General features: G+C 42.1%; 1 protein-coding gene across 1 annotated transcript in view; it reads left to right on the plus strand.

Moving 5' to 3' along the window:
- CFAP47 (cilia and flagella associated protein 47) overlaps positions 1 to 23,181 on the plus strand; it is a 596,979-nt gene that overhangs the window by 151,442 nt on the left and 422,356 nt on the right. Inside the window, exons 30-34 of the mRNA XM_087871295.1 lie at positions 11,474 to 11,680; positions 12,469 to 12,562; positions 13,097 to 13,204; positions 15,303 to 15,498; positions 20,454 to 20,551. Coding sequence (XP_087727421.1) covers positions 11,474 to 11,680; positions 12,469 to 12,562; positions 13,097 to 13,204; positions 15,303 to 15,498; positions 20,454 to 20,551 — 703 coding nt within the window. The remainder of the gene's footprint in view (positions 1 to 11,473; positions 11,681 to 12,468; positions 12,563 to 13,096; positions 13,205 to 15,302; positions 15,499 to 20,453; positions 20,552 to 23,181) is intronic.

The following is a 23,181-nucleotide window of genomic DNA, read 5'->3' on the forward strand; positions in this document are numbered from 1 at the left end:
CTTTGATGGGATCCCTAGGAAGCTTTCTGTTGTGACCCAGGCCCATGTAGTTGATATTAAATGCAAAACAGTTCCAAAATACAAACAGATTTTATTAAAACAGCTGAGAATTAACTCATTCTCAGCGTATTCTAAATGAAATGAAAACAAAGTCCTTAAAACACCAGTTTTTAGTTTATCTCTGACCTTGGGATAATTAGGCAAACTGCCAAAGGCTTTTCTTGGCAACAGTTCAGGAACAGAAGAAATAACTACAACCAAACAAGAAGCAATTCTCTCAATGGTTGTTTTCTGGCAAAGAGGCCAAGAGCCATTGCTGGTCTTTTAAGCCTTATGGGAGGGGCCAATCATCTCTTGTCCTACTCCCGAGTCATCCTCTCTGCTTTAGCTGCTCCTGCCTTCTGGCAGTTCTGCTCATACGTGCACTAGGAACAGGCTCCTCCTGTTCCTCTGCCTCTCTACTGTCAGCCTCTGGAGGCTCCGAAGTCTGCACATCACTCCCCGATGGCCCTGGCCCCATCTCTGCCTCCGATGCAGAGCCCTCATCTGGGCCTTCCCCAGCCTCCAGGACTGGCCCATGTTCTTCCTCAGCCTCATCGCTGTCCGACTCCGCTGCCAGCTCCGCAGGCTGCTGGGGGACCACAACACTCTCATAGTTCTTAAACTGAATCTGGTCCCACCTTGATCGCTACGGGAACCAGTATCAGTCTGACTGACGAATTCATGGAAGCACTAAGAACTCGGTTCGAAGACAACAGCCAGGGGCAGGAGGCCGAGGCCAAAATCAAGAACCTCAAACAGAAAGGCCACCCCACGAAGGAGCTGGTGTTGGAATTCCAGAGAGGTGAGAAAGCTCCAAGACTGGCCAGAACACCTCTTGGTCCTGTCAGTTTTGGAAGACAATTTTCTTTTTTGCTTCTTAACTGCCACATATTTTAGCTGGGGAAGTTGGGAGGGGGCTGTTGTTGGAGCGGTAGAAAGTTAGTCATAACAACATTCCATATTCAATGACTTTTTCCTGCATCTGATGGAGACTGCCAGAAGATTGTATCCAGTTGAGTGTGAAGAGTTGATTGGACAATGTGATGAACTTGTGGGTGAGGGGCAGGGCTGTGAACTGTTAGCAGGGTGGAGAAAACCTGGAAGCTTTCAGATTTGGGTTTTCCTAGATGTGCCAACATGACATCTCTAATAAATTGGAACTTTGAGGAACCTCAGGCCTCAGAGCTTTATTTCGTTGGGGGTGTTCCTTGGAACCCTGACATTAACCCGAAACTCTCCTAAATAACTAAGCAGCACCTCTAAAGCTTGAGTGGTGTAAAGACTCAGCGAAGATGGAAGGGAGAGAGGAGATTGCTGTGGGAGCCATGGGAGCACATACTGGAAGGTTTATCGAGACCCGGTATTCTCCTTCTGAAGGCGTTGTACAAGCCCTTGAAGCTGCAGAGGTGATGCAAAGCCTAGGTGCTCGCTCCAGGGAGATGGATTATGGGAAAAGTTGCCAGCCTGATCCAACTCCGGAGATGGAACCGAAAGAACGATCGTCTGGATGTCCTGTATCCAGCCCTCGTCAACCTGCCTTCATGCTACCCCCTGCGGAAATTATCCTCCCCAGGCTGGGGATTCTATCCCGGCCAGGGGTGGGTCCAGTGCCAGTGGACGCCAGCATCATCTGGCCCCCCCTCTTACGGGATTACCATGGGCCCAATTTGCCCCAACAATCCCAGCACTGCCATGGGGTCTGATCCAGCAGCGCCGCCACCGCAGGTTCCAGTTCAGCTGCTGGCATTCAACCTGCCACCTGCCGCAGCACCACAACAGGTCCGCCCTACCTCCAGTTGCCGTGGCAATTCCACCAGCAAGGGTCCCGCCACCACGGTTTAGAGCGACGTTTGACGGTAAGCCTACCAAACTGGCCTATTTCCTCAGCCGAGTATGGGCTCATAAAGATCAGTATGGAAAGCAATACGAAATAGATTGCGACTTAGTATCTGCGATCTCAGAGGGGAGGAATAAGGGAGATGGTGCTAACTGGATAGCCCAGCTGCATAATGAGGGGGTTGCTGAATTAAATGATGCTGAAGGTTTTGTTGAGCTGCTCCAGGCCAGGTTCGAAGATCGAGACCAAATCAACGAGAGTGAAGCCAAGATAAAGATCATTAGTCAAGGAAATCGACCCATAAAGGACTTCGTATGGGACTTTAGACAGGTCGCGGGGAACCTAGAAAATTGGCTGGACAGAATACTTCTGCATTATTTTAAAGAAGCCATTGATCAAGAAGTCAGAACCGCCTATGGAATCTGGGGGGTGCCAGAGCGACTGCAAGATTGATATACCATGTCAATAGCTCTTGATAGAGAAGTTCACCCACGCCACAACCCCTCACTGAGAGGTCCCCAGGGAGAATTTTGGTTAGACATCCTCCGACAAACCCTACTGAAACACCTCCTGCTCAATCTACAGGGGCAATCAAATGCTACCGTTCCAGACAAGTGGGTCATCGAGCTGCAGAGTGCCTGGCACCTGTGCCAGTTCCACAACTGTGCCCTTCCACGTCAGCCCGAGGCAGAAGGGACCCACGAAAGCCCCCTGATGCCAGCAGAATTGCCCGGCAGGCAGTCAACTTCCCCTCCCCCTGGAGAGAGCGAAGAGATCTCAACCAAGGACCTGGTGCACGGGCCGGCTAGCAGTAGCAGCAGCAAAGACAACCCGATGGTAAGTGGGACCATCCACCCCTTTGAGATCAAAGTCAAGCTGACAGTGCCAGAGACAAGAGTGCATGGAGAGGTAGAAGCAATAATAGACACCGTCTGCACCCGTTGCTTAATTAGCTTCTCCATTGTTGAGCAGCTAGGCATAAAGACACACCTCTTAAGCTGCTCCATACGATTTCCTGGGACTCACTTGGCTAGACAAATGGGCCCCTACAATCAAATGGGAGGACAGCTACCAAAAAGTCATGATGGGGTGGGCCCCTTGCCGTCCATCCCTCCTGAAGCCAAACCCACTGAGATGAGCCCTCAGGGGCCCCACCAACAAGAGGCAGCCATGACGGCCATCGAAGTCCTACCTGGGACTCCCCAGGTCCCCAAGGAATACAGGGACCTGGCTGAAGCATTCAGTGAGGAGGAATGCAACATCCTTCCCCCCCATCATCACACTGACTGTGCGATTGAGATTGAGCCTGGGGCCAAATTCCCTAAACCAAAGATGTACTCAATGACCCCGAAAGAGATGGCTGAGCTGAGAAAGTACATCGATACTAACCTAGCCCAAGGGTTCATCCAACCTGCAAAATCTAGAGTAGCCGCCCTGGTGCTGTTTAAGGAAAAGAAAGTTGGGGGGGATGAGGGTCTGCGTGGATTTTCATGGAATAAATGTGGTATGTGTGGAAAACACCTACCCCCTTCCCCTCACGAAAGACCTACTGAACTACCTTTCAAAAGGCAAAGTGTTTACTAAACTTGACTTGAGAGAAGCCTACTACAGGGTGCGCATAAAGGAAGGGGATGAATGGAAGACTGCTTTCAACTGCCCATTAGGTAGCTTCTAATTCAAAATCATGCCCTTTGGTCTCGAAGGAGCCCCTGCTGTATTCATGCAATTGATTAACAAAGTGCTGCTTGAACATTTATACAAGGGGGTTCTAGTCTACTTGGATGACATTCTCATATTCAGTGAGACATTAGAAGAACATGTGAAATTAGTCCGACAAGAACTAAAGAAACTGTTAGCTGCAAAACTTTATGCAAAATTATCCAAATGTGAGTTTCACAAAACTTCTGTGGACTACCTGGGCTACTGAGTGTTGAACGAAGGTATAGAGATGGAGCCCGGGAAAGTGCGAGCCGTACTTGACTGGCAGCACCCTCACACCAGAAAACAGCTTCAAAGTTTCCTGGGGTTTGCTAACTTCTACTGGCAATTCATCCCAGCCTTTGCGGAAGTGGCTCTGCCACTTACCGAACTGCTAAAGACAGGACACCCCCCCCCCCGCAAAGCCATGGCCAACACAGCTGTTAGCCTGGATGCTAAGCTGTCAAAAAGCGTTTGAAAGCTTGAAACGGCTGTTTGCAGAGGAGCCATCCTTCAGCACCCGGACCCAGATAGGCAATTCATTGTCCAGGCTGACGCCAGCGATGTTGCAATGGCAGCAGTGCTCCTCCAGGAAGACCCCCAAGGATGGCTGCTTCCTTACACATATGTGTCCAAAAAACTCACAGACACTGATGGAGATGGGCAGTATGGGAGAAGGAAGCCTTTGCTGTTCGTTGGGCTCTTCTATCGTGGTGGCACTTTCTAGAGAGAGCCAAGATCCCCTTTGAGGTATGGTCAGACCATAAAAACCTTGAAACCTTAAAGACTCCACGAGGGCTCTCCCCCAAACAGGTCTGCTGGGCGCAGTACTTCAAGCGGTTTGATTTCAAGCTGAAATACATCCCAGGGAGGAAGAACCTGCTTGCAGACGCCCTTTCAAGGAAACCCCAATATGACAGCCAGAGGGAGGATGTCATCCATGCCATCATCCCAGACACACAGAGTGCAGCACAAGTCACTACCCCAAAGTCAGGCCAGCAGGTGGACTGATCCCATCGATGGGAAGCTAACTGCCGACTTGAAGGCAGCACTATCTACTGATCCATGGCTAGCCGACAATCAAGACACTTTGACGACTCATGATGGACTAGCTTGGAAAGGTTCGAAAATTTACATCCCCAACAGCATGAGACTCTTGGTGCTCCAGTGTAGCCATGATTCTCGATTGGCTGGTCACTTTGGATTTCTAAAGACCCTTCATCTGATTAGACAGCAGTTTTGGTGGCCAAAGATGAAAGCTGATGTGGAGGACTATGTAAAAAGTTGTGCCACATGTGCCAGCAATAAGACAAGACCGGGGAAGCCTCCCGGTTTGTTTCAACAGGTAGCTGAGCCCAGCCACCCATGGGAAGAAATAGCTATGGACTTTATAGTAGAGCTCCTGGAAAGTGGTGGACATACTGTAATATGGACTGTGATAGACCTGTTCTCCAAACAGGCCCATTTTATTCCTTGTTCTGGACTTCCCTCAGCTAAGAGATTAGCCAAAATGTTTGTTAATCAGATCTACCGGCTGCATGGAGTTCCGTGATGGGAGATCTCCGATCGAGGAGTTCAGTTCACCGCTAAGTTCTGGAGGGAGTTCCTGAGGTCCATTGGCCGAAGCATACAAAAAGCAAGCAGACAAACACTGATCTCTCCAACCCCCCTTTTGGATGAGAGATTGCATGTATCTTTCCACCAAATACATACATTTGAGTTTGAAGAGTAAGAAGTTAGGACCAAAATATTTAGATCCCATCCCCATAGTGAAAGTGATTAACCCAGTGACTGTACAGTTAAATCTCCCCCGCATACTGGGAAAAATTCATCCTGTTTTCTATTGCAGTCTGTTAAAGCCTGCTGTGAGATTTAAATTGAGACCTCAACTTGCTGCTCCCCCAAAGCTGATTGTGGTGCAGGGTGAGACTCATTATGAGGTGAAGATTTTGGACTCTAGATTGCAGAGGGCACGTTTGAAATTTGGTTCATTGGAATGGATACCCCTTGTCTGAAGCCAAGAGTGGGTGAAGAGTGGGGATGTTCAGACAAACACCTTAGTTAGGCAATTTCATGATGAATTCTCTAATAAGCCTAAGGGTCCTCCTGTGTGTGTGTGGGGGGGGAGAGGTGGTTAATGTGCTAATTGTGTTAAACCTTGACTTCAGTCTTGTCCCAGGATGCATTCATTTCCTGAGGGACCTATCAGTTTTGGAAGACAATTTTCTTTTTTGTTTCTTAACTGCCACATATTTTAGCTGGGGAAGTTGGGAGGGGGGTGTTGGAGTGGTAGAAAGTTAGTCATAACAACATTCCATATTCAAGGACTTTTTCCTGCATCTGATGGAGACTGCCTGAAGATTGTATCCAGTTGAATGTGAAGAGTTAATTGGACAATGTGATGAACTTATGGGGTGTGAACTGTTAGCTGGGTGGAGAAAACCTGGAAGCTTTCAGAGTCGGGTTTTCCCAGATGTGCCAACATGACATCTCTAATAAATTGGAACTTGGAGGAACCTCAGAGCTTTATTTCGTTGGGGTGTTCCTTGAAACCCTGACAGGTCCACTATTTCAACTATTTCAAGGAGGCCCTGACCTAGACCAAGCCTGCACTTATCAAGGCATCCCTGACTTTATACAGGAATGGTACCGGATGGCAGTGGCTATGGACTTGGAGGTCCACCTGTACTGTAAGCCCATGTGAGAGAAGAAGCCAAAAAGAGCTCTGGGACCAGTCCAGTTTGAGACATCCAGAGGAGCCAAAGCCGGCCCCAGCTGCAACCATCAAGTGCTTTCAGTGTGGCCAGCAGGGGCACCAAACATCTGAATGCCTTGCTCCAGTTCCGGTTGCTCAGATCAGGACTCCAGCAAGGAAACTCCGGCAGCTGAGGACCCTCCTGATGTTGCAGGTGACAGCACCAACAACAGTGGGGATGACCCGATAGTAAGTGAAGCCATCCACCCCTTTGCCATAAAATCCCAGATAGTGGTGCCCAGAACAGACACCCAAGGGGACGATAGAGGCCATATAGACCAGTGGTGAAATCTAAAATTTGTTACTACCGGTTCTGTGGGCGTGGCTTGGGGAGGTATGTGACTGGGTGGGCATGGCCATTTTTTTTCCTTTTAAAACCATTTTTTCTACAACCTCTTTGGCGAAGAGATTGTTAAAAAAATGCTTTCAAAAGGCTCTGACGATCCCAGCTGAGTTGCCTGATCGGTGGAGGCTTTTTTTCTTTTAAAAGCCTCTGCCGATCAGGCAACTCAGTTTGGATTGTCAGAGGCATTTAAAAGAAAAAAAACCCTGCCGATCAGGCAACTCAGCTTTGATCGTTAGAGGCATTTAAAAGAAAAAAAACCTCTGCTGATCAGGCAACTCAGCTAGGATCGTCAGAGGCTTTTAAAAGAAAAAAAGCCTCTGCCGATCAGGCAACTTAGCTGGGATCATCAGCTGATGATCCCTTTGACGATCCCAGCTGAGCCACGTGATCAGCAGAGGCTTTTTTTTTTACTTTTAAAAGCATTTTTTTGGCCGAAGAGGTTGTAGAAAAAATGCTTTTAAAAATTAAAAGGGGGGGGGCAGGGATTTTTGCTACCAGTTCTCAGAACCACCCGCCTCCCATCGCTACCAGATCAGGCGATCTGGTCCGAACTGGGAGCATTTCACCCCTGATATAGACCCTGGGTGCATTAGATGCCTGATTAGCCTCCCTACAGTCCAGAGATGAGGGATAGACACAATGCCCCTGGTGTGCCCCATATGCTTTGAACAAGCTTTCAACAAGTCAAAGGGATGCTAATAGGGGGGTTCCCAGCTATGCTAATCACCAAGCCGGTGAAACTGGAAATGGGTCACCACTGGGAGCTCATCCGCTTTGTGGTGGTGCTGAAAATGATTAATCAATAATCCTGGGCCTAGCCTGGTTGGACAAATAGGCACCCGCCATCATGTGGGAAGATGGCTATAGGAAGCTAAGAATAGGGGTTGGCCTGCTGCCATTCCACCCTAGCAGGAGAAGTAGCCATACAAAACCATATCACGACCTGAACCCTTGTGAGAAAGCTGCCACCATCGCTGGCACACTGCCCAGCTGCCTCTGGTGCCCAAAGAATACAGGGACCTGGCCGATGCATTTAGCAAGCAAGACTGCAACACCCTCCCCCCTCCCCAACCCACCGACTGCGATAGAGTTCATGCCAGGAGCTAAACTCCCTAAGCCCAAGATGTTCTCCATGACCCCCAAGGAGATGGACAAACTAAGGAATTACATCGACACAAACTTGGCAAGGGGTTTCATCCAACCAGCCAAGTCCAGGGTCGCAGCTCCAGTGCTATTCAAAGAAAAGAATGCGTCAATGAGGTTTTGCGTGGACTTCCATGGAATCAACACCATTTGCATGGAAAACACCTACCCCCTACCCTTAATGAAGGACATGCTAGCCCACCTAGCAAAGGGGAAGGTGTTCACCAAACTAGACCTGCGGGAAGCATACTACAAGTCTGCATTAAAGAAGGAGATGAGTGAAAGACAGCCTTCAATTGCCTGCTAGGCAGCTTCCAGTTCAAAGTGTTGCCTTTTGGATTACAAGGATCTCCTGCAGTTTTCATGCAACTAATCAACGATGTGCTGCATAAGCACCTTTAAAAGGGAGTTCTAGTCTACCTAATGACATTCTCATCTTCAGTGAAACCCTAGAGGACCATGTCAAACTAGTGCGTCAAGTCCTAAAGAAAAGTAAAAGTTGTCCTAGACTGGTAACTCCCATGCACCCGCAAGTAACTTCAGAGTTTCCTCAGGTTTGCCAACTTCTATAGACAATTCATCCCTGCCTTCGCTGAAGTGGCACTCCCCCTCACAGAACTGTTGAAAAAAAAAAGGGGGGGACCTTCAAACCAAAGCCAAGCCAACAACTGGCCTGGTCCCTAGGGTGTCAGCAGGCCTTCAAGGCCCTAAACAAATTATTTGTGGAGGAACCTGTCCTCAAGCACCCAGAGCAACCTTCCTGGTCCAGGCGGATGTTAGCGATGTGGCCATAGCAGCAGTTCTGCTACAAGCGAACCTCCAGGTCCAGCTGCAACCCTGTGCCTACACCTCAAAAAAAAAAAAAAAAAAAAAAAACCTCAGCAACACTGAGGGACACTGGGCAGTCTGGGAGAAGGAAGCTTACACCATCCTCTGGGCTCTCCTCACCTGGTGACACTTTTTAGAGGGGAGTAAAGTGTCCTTTGAAGTCTGGACTGATCACAAAAATCTAGAGGCACTAAAAACACCATGAAAACTCTTCCCCAAGCAAGTCAGGTGGGTGCAATACTTTAAGCAGTTCGACTTTGAATTAAAATACATCCCAGGAGGAAAGAACCTGCTGGCTGATGCCTTATCCAGAAAGCCACAATTCAACAGCCACCGAGAGGGATCATCCACACTGTCATTCCCACCTCCCAGCCAGCAACCCAAGTCACCACCTGGGGTCAAGCCCAATGACAGCCAGATGACTGCGGCACTAAAGACAGCCCTATCTGCAGACCCTTGGTTCAAAAACAGCAAAGATGCCTTGACCTTCAAAGATGAACTGGTGTGAAAATGGACCAAACTGTATGTCCCTTCCACCCAGAGACTCCAGGTCCTGCAGCGCAGCCATGACACTAAATTGGCTGGATACTTTGGTTATCTCAAGATTCTGCACCAGCCAGATGACAGCTCTGGTGGCCAAAAATGAAAAAAGGACAAGGACTGAAAAAGCTGCACTACCTGTGCAGCCATGAAGAAGAGACCAAGGAAGCCCCCTAAGCTCCTTCAGCAAGTAGCTGAGCCAACCCGTCCCTGGAAGGAAATTGCCATGCATTTTATAGTTGAGCTCCTGGAGAGTGGAGTGGAGCCATTTCCAATAGTGAAGGTGATAAACCCTGTGACCGTACAGCTTAGACTCCCACGCTTACTAGGGAAAGTGCATCCGGTCTTTCATAGCAGGTGGTTAAAGCCAGCGGTAGGCTCCCAGCTAAGACCGGTTGACCGGGCAGCCCTGAGACCTATTGTAGTGCAGAGAGAGACCCACTATGAAGTGAAGAAAATTTTGGATGCGCGCCTGCATTGGGGTCGACTGCAGTACTTGGTCCAATGGAAAGGCTACCCCATGTCTGTGGCCACTTGGGTGAAAAGTTGGGATGTGAAAGCTGACAGATTAGTTAAATAATTTCAGGACAAGTATCCTGGGAAGCCCAAAGAGCCGACCGGGGGAGGTCGGGGAGATTGAAGCAGGGTTAGTTTAATTCTCTATGGGTTTTTCTTCCCTTTTGCAGGATGTCCTTTTCACTTGAGTGGCAGCCTATCAACCCTGGAACCATCTTGGAATGTCTTTAGGGTTGCCACAGCAACGCTGGAGCGAGCTGTGGGAAAGGAAGTGGGGAGTAGAGATAACTGGGGAAATATGTAGCCATAATAACACTATTTCTTCTGATAGCCAAGGACAATCTCACCAGCACCTGACAGGGCATAGATGGTCTGGGACTATGACCTGATTGGGACATATGATGGTTGTGTGTAGTGGGGTGAAGAACTTTGGATTTTGATTTGGGTGGGGAAAACCTGGGAGCTTCAGAGTCGGGTTTTCACCAGCTGTGCCAATATGACATGCCTAATAAATCTATACTTTGAGGAAACCTCAGGCCTTGGAGTTTTGATTTCATCTGGGCTGTTACTTGGAACTCTGACAAGTATTAGTTACTTGCCAAAGGAGTCTGTATTACCAAACAGCATGTTAACAATTATATACAGTATATATATATTAAATCTTACATGTGAATTCTCCATAGTGAAAAATAAAGCAGAAAAAGTATGCTTTCATCAATAGTTTATTGATTTTTACTGATTCCATATAGTAGAATATAGTTGATGTGCACCAGGTTCCTTCACATAAAATGTGTCCTGTATTAGGACCCCAGAAGGATGCCTTCTCAATAGCAGTATCCACCCTGTGGAATGATGTTCTCCCTGAAATCTGCATACCTTCCCATTGTTGTTTAGAAGGCCTTCCTTGAAAACCTGAGTCTTTGCATCCCCCTTTGGTTGGGGAGGGGGGGGTGAAGCTCCCTTGCTTCCTTCTTTTGGGGCTTGTTGTTCCTGCCACCTTTTTAAAAAAATTATTACTACATCACTTGTTCTTGTTTAATTGTTACACTATCTAGACTTGTTGGTAATCAAACAGCATATCAAATAATAAATACAGTTAGTCCTCAATTTACAACAGTTCATTTAGTTACTGTACGAAGTTATAATGGCACTGAAATAAGTGACAACTGTTTTTCATACTTACAACTGTTGCAGCATGATCAAAATTCAAATACTTAGTAAATGACTCATACTTAGGTTGTAGTGTCCCGGGATCATGTGATTGCTTTTTGAGACTTTCTGACAAACAAAGTCAATAGGGAAGCCAGATTCACTTAACAATTGCAGTGATTCACTCAATGACTGTGGGAAGAAAGGTAAAAACAATAGCAATAGCAATACTTATATACCACTTCACAGTGCTTTACAGCCCTCTAAGCGGTTTTACAGTGTCAGCATATTGCCCCCAACAATCTGGGTCCTCATTTTACTGACCTCGGAAGGCTGAATCAACCTTGAGCCTGGTGAGATTCGATCTGCCAAACTGCTGGCAGCTGGTGATCAGCAGAAGTACCTGCAGTACTGCACACTAACTACTGCACCACCGTGGCTCATGGAGCAAAATTCACTTAACTAATGTTTCACTTAGCAACAGAAATGTTGGGCTCAATTTTGTTCATTAGTCAAGGACTTTACCTGTACTACAAAATAATAAAATAATTCAGTAGGAGGTTCTTTAATTTACCTTACTTTTAATAATAAAACAGATTTCTTTCTATCCTCTATCTAGTGATATTTGTAAAATTCAAATGACTTCATCAGATGAAAAACTTAAGCTAAATCTTGGTAAGGATACCAAGACAATTTATGACATGTTGATTCATTTAAGTGGACAATTATTGCCTGGAATTAGTTCAAGTCAAGTTTTGCCTTTTGATCCCATCCAACGAGTGGTGCAACTTCACTGGCAACATTCTACAATGATCACTTTTCTCAAGTATGTGCTTTGAAAATACTAGTATGATTTGCATGTAGTTTCAAAAGTTTTCCAGATCTGTACATATTTACTGAAGTACTAATATTATGCTAGACCATTCTGAAAGAAAATGATATTAATTTTAAGACTGCCTTCAAAAACCACAATAAAAAGAGATATAAATTATAGATATACTGGCCAGAGGCCACATTCCATAAATGAACAAGGTAAGGGCAAAAATATAAAATCAGTATTAATTCAATTAAAAGGTGTTAACTTATTTCACAGGCAAATAGTTTTAATTATCTAATTTGTAAAATTAATAAACATGTGAAAGTATATATATTAACCCTCATTTCCTCCCTTCCTTTCATCAAATGAACTAAATAAGATGGTGATAAAATGAAGGGAGAAGGGACAGAACCGGGAAAAGATGAGAAAGAGAGTTACAATTTGGGATGGAAAAGAAGAAAAGAAAATAGCTGTTTGCAAAAAGCTCAACAAGCTACATTTTGCAATCATAAACCTATGTATACTTATCCTGTATAAAATTCTATTGAGTTCAATGGTTTTTATTCCCAAGTATTCTTAGGATTCCTATTCTTTGGTTGTAAAATCCTGCAATAGTCTACTCCTCTATTCAGAGGGACAAATGTTCTTGTGAGAAAAAGTAATCTGTTAAGTATCTCTTTTGGAGGATATCATTTCAAATTTATGGCTATGGATAAAATCTCTTGAAGTTAGTCATTCTTTTCCAATATTTTGCATTGTTTCTATTTTTTTTTACTTTGCTTTGATGTTGACTTTAGAAGTCAAGGAGCGTCTCTTTCCCACATTATGCCTCAGTTTCTTCTTGACTTTGAAGATTATATGATGTGGTCCCATTTACAGCTTATGCTGAAGGTAATTTACCTAGCTAAACTTTGTATTTTTAATGTTAATATACTGTAATAATTCAAAAGATTTTTTTTCCTCTGGTTGTATGAATAATAGTATAATATGTAAATCTACAACTTTTTATTTTGTCGTGAGTTATTTACAAGCTATAGTCAGCTTGTAGTGCTTCAGTGAAACTTACATCAAGAAGGAAATGTACAGTTTTTTGAAGGATGTCTGCTGGAAATATAACATGCTTTCCCCCTCTATTTCCTGCATGTGAATCTAAGCTGAAGCATATTTATTTGAAAGCAGATCAAGTTACCAAATAAATATTGGTATGACTATAATACCATTTTTATAATCTTATATAGAATTTTGGACACAGCATTTTCTGCATCCACAGATTTATTACTACTACTACAGTAATTTATTACACCCAAATATGCAGAACATCTTAATAATAATTTTATTTCAGATAATAGTTAATATTAGTTCATTGTGGTAGATGATGAAAGAAAACCAAAATGTAAATCAGAATTATTTTGTCTTCATTTAAAGATTCAAAAATCTGATGAAGATGAGAGTTATATTTATGTTTTGGATGACTCTACCTTTGAGGCTGTGAGTAAGCGAGCCTGGACAGATGTACTAATTCAAATATACAAGGTGAGATGAATAAGTCTTTATTCACACAAACTTGATTGACATAATGTAAAACTATTGCTTGTTTTAGCTGCAATTATGACTGCAAAATAAAGTGCAATCATTTTATTTATATATGTAAATATGTATTTGGGTCTATGAATTTGGGCAAGGCACATATTGCATAAATAGTGACTAAAATTAACTTCACATTATCATATACATCAATCTGAAAAATGATTGGACAACTTAAAAGCAACTTGGTACTTAAAGAAAAATAAGAACGAAGAATGTAGACTGAATCTGGACACTTAAAATCTTTAGTGAAGTCTCTGAAAGATTGAAAAAGACATGCTGCCTGATTTTTTTAAAAAATAACTGTCACAAGAGGTGCTGTGTAAGAACATTATTCAGATGAATATAAACACTCTACAGCACTCCAGAACACCAGACTACCTATACAAGATCATCCAACAGAATGGATACCCATGCTACTTTATCAAAAAGTATCTGACCATTCAGTCTAGTACAGCACAACAAGCAAAAGCTGTGGAAAGATTAACACTGCCATATTTCAAAAAAATATCTCAGAAACAACTGACAAACGATTATAACTGCACTCATCAGTGTGGCATACAAATCAACTAAGCTCTCCAAAATATTTTATTATAGGTTATCCAAAAGACCCAGTAGCCCAAGAAGAAAAAAACAGGAGTTATTTACAACATACATGTAAGGACTGTAACAGCTACTTTGTAGGATAGGCAGGCAGAAGACTGAATGCCAACTAGCAGTCAGAAGACATGATGAAAATTCCTTAATCTTACAACACATGGACAGATCACAGTTTCAACAGGGAAACTGAACATCGTAGACTAGGTTAAATCCAGAGATGCTAGTGAATTTCTGGAAGTTTGGAATGAGCCATCAATAGATACATAAACCACGTTTACACACCATTCAAAAGAGACAATAAAAAAGAAGGAAGCAAAAAGACCAGAATACACCCTCTCTGGCAGCCAACACTCATATGAACTTAGATTAACAACAGGCAATCAATTAACAATTAAGTAAAAAAGAATACTACATCCCCACCAAAGCTGGCAGGTGAAGTTCCTCTATATAGAAAGGGAGTATAAGCTATACTCACTCTCATTATTTAGTTGGGTAATGAAATGTCTGCAAGTAAACAAGCTCGGAGAGAAAAAAATGTTTTCAAAATGCAAAGAAAAGGATGAAAAGTAGAATTTAGTCTATTTGCTGTAGACACAAAATTATAGGGTCTAGGTTTTGTAGTTAGTAATTTGTAGTTGGTAATTGCCTGAATATAAATATAAAAATGAAATCTAAAAAATACTGTGAGTTTGGGAGCTAAACAAGAAATCATAATTGAATACTCTTCTTCAAGATGGCTGGAATACTGAGTCAGGAGTGTTGAGATGAATATTAATATTCTGATATAAATCTCACTCATCATAATATATAACTGATCTTAAAAATATTTACTTAATTTGAGACATTTCTGTTCTTAATGTATTGATTTATATGTCCATTAGATAGCAGCAGAAAGATGCAGAAAAAGTGTTTGTTGCCATCTAGCGGTTACCTAGATTTCCACAGGTCAGATTTGGTAGCCTCTAATCTTTAATCCAATACTGAAACATTGGTTTGGTTTGCTATAACTGGGTTGGCGGGGGGGGGGGGGAGGAATGGAATTTGCTGTAAACAATGAAAGGTCCATCCTATAATAGTACTACCATGCAACCACTGAAATCACTGGGATTTTTGGCCCCGGATAAGAGTGGAAAAATTATAGCTCCAGTGGACATAGTTTGTACATTGTATTGGATCACTATTGTAGCAAAGAATCAATTTTCTCTTTCAAAAACATGAACTTTCATCTACCTGGGTTTGTTTCTAACACTGATAGGAACCCATAAGTCTGTGTGTGGCATTCAGCAAAGGTAAATATGAAATGTGAATATTCTTATAGTAGAATTACTAGTTATAAAATTCAACTGATGCATAAGTAAAAAGATTACAATATTAAAGTTCATTTAGTAGGATTTTACATAATATACAACTAGTTATTGGTAAAAAGCAATATAGCTTCTTGTTTCAGATTCTGATTCTCCAGCGAGTCTCTGTTCTTGAAGACACTAGCCAGACCAATGCAGAAGATGCAGAACACCTTCCAAAAATAAGCATCGATCTTTTGTCAAGTAATATATATTCTTCATCTGAAATAATTCTTCTTATTTGGATGAACAGACATTTTGAGAAGACACGAAAAATTGTGTGGAAAAACTGCAAGAAAGGTGGGGAAAATAATTGAATTTGTTAACTGTGTTTGTAGACTTTTTTCCTGCTGTACAAGAAAGGAGATCATCTCATATTATTGCTATAATTTCCTATTGCAGTTTTACAATTTTACAGTTGGTGTACACTATTATAATTTTCTCAACTATACTGCATTAAAAAGTTCAGAAATATATTTTCTTCTTGGAACAAAATTTCCATTGACACACTTTTCTTTACAGCTGTTGTCCCTTGACCCTCCATTGTTTTAATAACTTCCATCCATTGTTAGATTGTTGTTGGGAGGTGCAGGAAGAAAGGACCACATTTTGTCATTCTTTTTGTCAGATAGGCTCCAAGGGGAAACTGGCAGAACTCTTGTCCATAGTGTCTGAGATAAAGAAAAAAAGTTTTTAAGGTGATAGGTTCCATTCAAAGGGGGCAGGCAGTCTAAAGATCAGGATGAAATGACCATGAAGGCTTGTGATCAGGGACTCCAAGAGAGAGGCGCTCTTATTATAGTACAGAGTAGCCAACTAGTTTATTACACCACTGAAAATATGGTAACCATAACGATAAAACTTTTTTTTTTGGTATTGATTGCAGATGTAATGCAGAATTTCAATTTGATAAGCATTAATATTTAAAATAACATGCAAAATATTAAAATAGTATAAAGCCTCTGATGATCCCAGCTGACTTGCCTGATCGGCAGAGGCTTTTTTTCCTTTTAAAAACATTTTTTCTACAACCTCTTCAGAGGTTGTAGAAAAAATGCTTTTAAAAGCCTCTGATGATCCCAGCTGAGCCGCGTGATCATCAGAGGCTTTTTTTTTTACTTTTAAAAGCATTTTTTCAGCCAAAGAGGTTGTAGAAAAAATGCTTTTTTTAAAAAAAAAATCCTCTGATGATTGCGCGGCTCAGCTGGGCAATGGGGGGGGGAGGGATTTTTGCTACCAGTTCTCCGAACCACCCGCCTCCATTGCTACCGGATCGGGCGATCCGGTCCGAACCGGGAGCATTTCACCCCTGATGTATACCGTTTCCCTGAAAATAAGATATCCCCTGATAATAAGCCCATTCAGCCTTTTGAGCGCATGCACTAAAATAAGCCTCACCCCAAAAATAAGCCCTCCCCAAAAATTATTTAAACGCAGAGCTGGAAATCAGGTAAGGTGGCAAGAGGCTCTCCATCTTGCTCCATGTGCCCCAAAATAATAAGACCTCCCTGAAAATAAGGCAAGCGCTTATTTTGTGGTTCAAAAAAATATAAGACAGGGTCTTATTTTCAGGGAAACCCGGTACCTTGAAAAACATTTTGAAAGAAATCCTCTGAACTTGCACATACAAATTCAAGATTCATGAAAACACATGTAATTTTAAAAAGTTAATTCTGCATCCTAATATAGTAGATATTAATTAGTCCAGAAATACTATAAATACATTTTTTGTAAAAGAATAACAGAAACAATAGTAACAAATTACAAAGCAGATAGCTGTTGATGCTACACATTGACTTTATGATTGACCACTTTAAATAGGATTGAATTATTTTTAATAGCCATGCCATTTTGTATTTTTAGTATATATTTTTACAGTTCACTAAGATACTTTAATGTGCATAGATAAAGAGTGAATAGGTAAAGTATGTTTAGATCTAACATCTAGATGTACAAAATAGAAAGAAAGGAATTAAAGAAAACATGCGTTTTTTTTTAATTTAAAGGGTTAGACTTTACACAAGCTTTATTTCTTGTATCTTAACTTACATGTATTAACTTGTGAACAAATTCAAGTTGCCACTGACTGTTCAGTGATTTTAATGTAAATGAGGAAGCTTTGACTTCATACTTCAGATATTGAATCATCCTCATGTTTTCTTGTTAATTTTCTCTTAGTATTGCTTCAAGCTTTTAAACTTTATTACTTTATTACTTTAAATATTAAAATATCCAAAGTTATACTTATAAATTGGGTTACTTTTTAATTCATTATAATATTTACCCATGACTCCTCTGCTTATGCATTGTTAGTTGATAAATATTCTGAGTGATGAACTATATTGATTATTGAAGCACATAACATAATTGTCAGTCAAGACATATGGGGAATTTTAATTAATAGATTTCCTAGTTATATATTCATAAAAAGAGCAAGTAATTGTCGAGATTTTAAAAACTACACACTGAAGCAGAGGTAAAGCTAGTCAACCTAGCTATTCATCAGTAAATGGAAAATGTTATTTTGTTTACATAATAGAATACAATTTTATATAATAGAATACAACATGCGCCCCCCCCCCCCTGTGCTCTGTTTTGGCTTCTAGGTTGATGCAGGAGGCTTTCCAGGCCAAAAATGGGGCATGGGGGGGCGGCTCACACGGCTTTCCTGTGCCCCGTTTTGGCTTCCAGGTTGGTGCAGGAAGCCTTCTAGGCCAAAATGGGGCATGGCGGGGAGGGGCTTGCATGTGAACCGCCAAATGCAATGCGAGCACTCCCCTGGTGCATGTGCCCCCCCACGCATGCACATGCACGTCCCCTGCATGCGCCCTGCCCCCACACAAGTGCTGCAGAGACACAAAGACCAGCTGGCTCACGGGAGGCTTGCACGCATGCACAGCGGAGCTGGGCTGGGGCGAGAGCTAGCGTGCCAGGTGACATGGCTCTGTGTGCCCCTTCGGGCACACGTACCATAGGTTCGCCATCATATAGATAGAATGTTTGAGTTGAATTCCTATAGAACACAGATGCTGCACTTAGTACCCTTTATCCTAGAGCACCGCACTATGAAAGTAACCTTACAGACAGAGTTTGCAGAAATAAAACTGTCTCCCCGATTTCTGTAAGGTCTCTGTGACATGTTCCAGGACAGCATTTTCATCTAAAATTAAATTCTGACATCTCTGCCATTAAAGTTCAGGAAAGTTACATTGGAGATGTTGTGGTCAATGGTCAACCTTCTTGGGTTAAACTATAGTCTGAAATGAAGAGGCACCCATCAGCCTCTCCCCTTTCCCTGTAATGGCAAATTGCAATTTCCCACCCTATGTTCCCCTACTGCTTTGCTATTTGCTCCCAGGCCATTTTGTATTTCTCTTTTACTGACCTCAATTATATAGCATTCTGTGATGCAACCAAATTTGTTGCCCTCACAGTAAGCCTGTACAGTATATAGAAAATGTAACTTGTTCCTATGGCTCGATGAACATTGAAACTATTGAACATATCTCTTTCTATTGTTCATTTTATAGAATCATTCAAAGTCTGATTTCTCCAATACTTGTATCACTGCCAGATTGTGCATACCAATTTATATTTTCTCACTAGTCTCAAATGATAATTATTTTATGACATGCAAGGTTGCTAAATTTGGGCAGGAGCTTGTAAAAAGTTAATTAGATGCAACAAAATCCTTGCACATTTGCATAGTTGTGTTGTTGATTGCTATGTACTTGGTTATTTGTAGTCATTTATTTTATTTAATTAATTATTTAATGTCTATACAGCATTTGCCCATTTCAGAAACGTGATTGTGGGCAGTGAACAATCATCAACAATTAAAACAATTACAATATAAATAAAAAATAAATATATATGGCAGCCAATCCTTTCAACAATTCCAGAATGTTCCACACTTGTTTGCACTCTGATTCAGATGGCTCTGAAGACACAGTTTAACCCCTAGTTTTAACACCTCTCAGAGTGCTAATGACTGGCTGCTGTAAAGAGAATAAATCCTTCCATTCACCACAAATTAGTTAGAACTGAAGCAGCTTTCAGACGAAAAGTGAAATGTCTTCAACAAAAATCAAGAAAGTCCAGTTGTCTTTTTTAAAACATCTTTTAATGCTTTTGGCGTAGATGAGTGAGAACATCTTTAGACATTGCAGCTGAGAAAGATTTTCAACATAGATATCAATATAGCCAGGAAATAGAGCCATTTATACACTCAGGATCTCAGATCCACACATATAACCAAGTCTTCAAGGGTTTATGAAAGGCCAATACGATTGGAGTCATCCTAATTTCTAAGGGAGAATGTTCCAGAGAGCAGAGTTATGGTAGAGAAAGCATGTCTCCTAGTCTCTGCCAGCTGACATTCCTTGGCTGATAGGACCCTTAACATGACCAACCTGTTGGACCCATTATGACCTATATTCTATTGTTTTTGTTTTGTCTTGCTTGATTTTCATAAAACATTTTGTTTTTCATATTTTAGATCTAATGTATACAATTTAATTATCTTTATAACAATATTCAGCTATCATAATACACCAATATTAAAACATACTAAATACATTTTAGTATTAATATAATTCACCTTTAAATTCTTTGTAGACTTTTCCTTGTTTCTGTGCTATTAATTTTAATCCTTTATCTACATTCCTATAGTCTATAGAGATGGTCCAGAAGTTTGTAAAATTTTACAGTTTTAGGTTAGTTTATGCTGTTCTGTGGCCAAAAGAACTAACTATATGAAAACAAAGCAATGTGTTGATCATAGTCCCCTATGAAGTTATTCTCTTGGAAGTGACTTAATCCCCCAGGATGTCGTACGTTTCTGCTCCATTCTCAAGCAGCTAATAAGATTTTGGGCAGGTGTCCTACAATAGGATTTGGGACCAGTTCCTAAGAAGAAAGAGTACACTCTGCTGCCAGAGTGTCTGGGAGCTGTAATCTAAATTAGAAAATGAAGCAGCAAGAAAGGAAATTGCTCCCTGTTTCTCTTAGTGTACCTACTGAAAAAGAAAAAAAATATTTCTGCCTTAGCTTGCAAAAGTATGATCCTTGTCTAGCAGCTTTATGGAGAAGTTGGAAGCCTCATAATATAATTCAGGGAAGGAATGATAATTTTTAATAATTGTAAGAAGACTCAGGTTTACCAGATACATTGCATTTCCCATAAAGAACAAACACAACATTTTTATAAATCCACAAATTTTATATTGTGAAATTCTAAAATCTCATTTAAATAGGAGACATACCTCCAAAAAGATGGATAGTTAACTACGATAGAGATCTTCATGATGGCCTTGTCCTTGCTGCACAAGTGGCAAGCTATTGTCCCTATTTGGTAAGAAAGATTTTAAAAACTTTTTGATAGAAATGTTATTTTATGTTTGTTTATAATACATTTTAACATATTAATGAAAAAAGCTAATGTACTTTTATGAAATTTGAACCAAACCAAAAAACACCCCAAATTTAACTATTTTATGACTCTATAAGCTATTTAATATGGTTTTTATTTTGCATTGTACATTTTATGTCTACACTTCTGAGTATGTTATTTTTTAAACTATGCTCAAACTCATTGTCAAACATTCTCTTTTATCTGAGTCTCTCATTCCAGTATTGAATCTTTTTCTTTATCTTTAGTGATATTTATTTTATTCAATTTGATGCCACCTCACTCTAAAACAGGGGTGCCAAACTTTATTTCATTGAGGGCCTCATCAGGGCTGTGGTTGGCATGGTCAACTGGGTGTGTGTGGCTGACTGGGTAGGTGTGACCCGCTTGACACCACTTACTGGATGTGGCTGACTCGGGATGGCTGGGTCGGGATGGAACAAGTCATACTGGCTAATTTCATGTGGGGACAATTTGGTGCTGCTGGCAGCCAAGTGCATGCATGCACACACATACACACATTCCAAGTTTAGGAACTTTTATCCACATGGAAAGGAGAGGGCCTTCTCCCCAAGCCCCGGCATGATTGGCAGTTTGTAAGTTCAGATGTGGGTAAAAGTCTCTGTGCAGTTTGTAAGCTCAGATGTGGGTAAAAGTCTTTGGCGTGCTGTGCATGTGCACAGCATGCCAAAGGAGATGTTCTTCTCCCAATCCCAGACATCATTGACATTTCCCTGTCTGGTGTACCCTCCCAGTAAAGGGTTAGGGTACGTAAAATATATAACAAGGTATAAAACAAGCACAAAAAGGCAGAAAAGGGGATAGAAAAAAAAGATACAAAACCTTTTACCCTTAAAAGAACCAGCAAAAAGAAACAAACTCATGGAACAGGTTTCAGGCCAGCGCGTAGCACGGAGACGGCATTGGTCGCACTAGTGGATGATCTCTGGAGGGCTCGGGACAGGGGACACTCCTCTGTTCTGGTCCTCTTGGATCTTTCGGCAGCTTTTGATACCATCGACCATGGTATCCTGCTGCGATGACTCGAGGGATTGGGAGTGGGAGGCACTGTTTTACGGTGGTTCTCCTCCTATCTCTCAGGCCATATGCAAGCGGTGTTGGCAGGGGGGCAGAGATCGGCTATGAGGCCCCTCACTTGTGGGGTGCCCCAGGGGTCGGTTCTCTCGCCTCTACTGTTCAACATCTATATGAAGCCACTTGGGGAGATCATCCATGGTTTTGGGGTGTGGTATCATCAGTATGCTGATGATACCCAGCTTTTTATATCCATCCCAAACCAGCCTAGTGATGCCCTCAACGTGATGTCCTGTGCCTGGAAGCAGTACGGACCTGGATGGGGAGGAACAGGCTCCAACTCAACCCCGCCAAGACTGAGTGGCTGTGGGTACCGGCATCTGGGTCCAATCGAGATATTCCATCGTTGACCATCGGGGGTGAGGTGTTACCCCCTGTGGATAGGGCCCACAACTTGGGTGTCCTTCTGGATTCACGGTTGTCTTTGGAAGATCACGTAGCGACCATGACCCGGGGGGCATTTGCCCAGGTCCGCCTTGTGCATCAGCTGCACCCTTACTTGGACCAAGATGCCCTACGCACCGTTACTCATGCGCTGGTCACCTCCCGTCTTGACTACTGCAACACTCTCTATCTAGGGCTGCCCTTGAAGGCTTGAATGGCTGCCCATTTGAAGGCTTCAACTAGTGCAGAATGCGGCCGCGTGGGTTGTGATGGGAGTGTCCTGACACTCCCATGTTACACCCCTCCTGTGCGACCTGCATTGGCTACCGGTTGCCCTTCGGGTGAGGTTCAAAGTGCTGGTTATCACCTTTAAAGCCCTTCATGGCCTAGGCCAGGATACTTGTCGGACCAAGTTTGGATCCCTTAGGCCATTAAAAACTCTATAATTTATAATATTCAAAGTAATTATCTTTATGTCTGTACAATATCTCTATATTTATATTAGCTTTATTTATCTCTCTAGAATAAATTAGAATAAATAGATTAAGAATGAAAAATTAGATAAGTGATGGAAATAAAAGGAGTGGAATCATATGGTATTTTGGAAACATTTTTAAAAAACGTTAAAAATGACAAGTATGACGACAACAGTCATGAAAATAGAACAAAAAACAACTTTGACGATAGCCTCCCCATTGGGACAACACTCAGTGGAAAGTATGTTGGCAGTGAGAAATCAGGTTCTTCACTGAATCTACAAAGTGTGCAATCAATGCTGATGATTATTCAAGAAACAATGATGAAGACGCAGGAAACAATCATGATCAACCATGAAGAAATAAAGAGTGAAATGGGAGAGGTAAAAGGAGACATCTGCAAATTAGACAACAAAATTGGTACAATACAAGAGCTAGAAATGAACAGAAGATAAAGACAGTGGAAGCTAGAACAGGACAAATGGAGAAGAAATTGGAGGAGATGGAAGCGAAATTGATGGCGGTAAATAGGAATCCGGAGGAGGCAATAACACACTTGGAATTGGAGAAATCAGCATTTTTCCTAAGATTTCAAAATATAGTAGAAAGCAAGGAGGA

Source organism: Pantherophis guttatus, chromosome 5 (genome assembly GCF_059756535.1).
Source record: "Pantherophis guttatus breed Tessera chromosome 5, ASM5975653v1, whole genome shotgun sequence".
In the NCBI taxonomy this organism is placed as follows: domain Eukaryota; kingdom Metazoa; phylum Chordata; class Lepidosauria; order Squamata; family Colubridae; genus Pantherophis; species Pantherophis guttatus.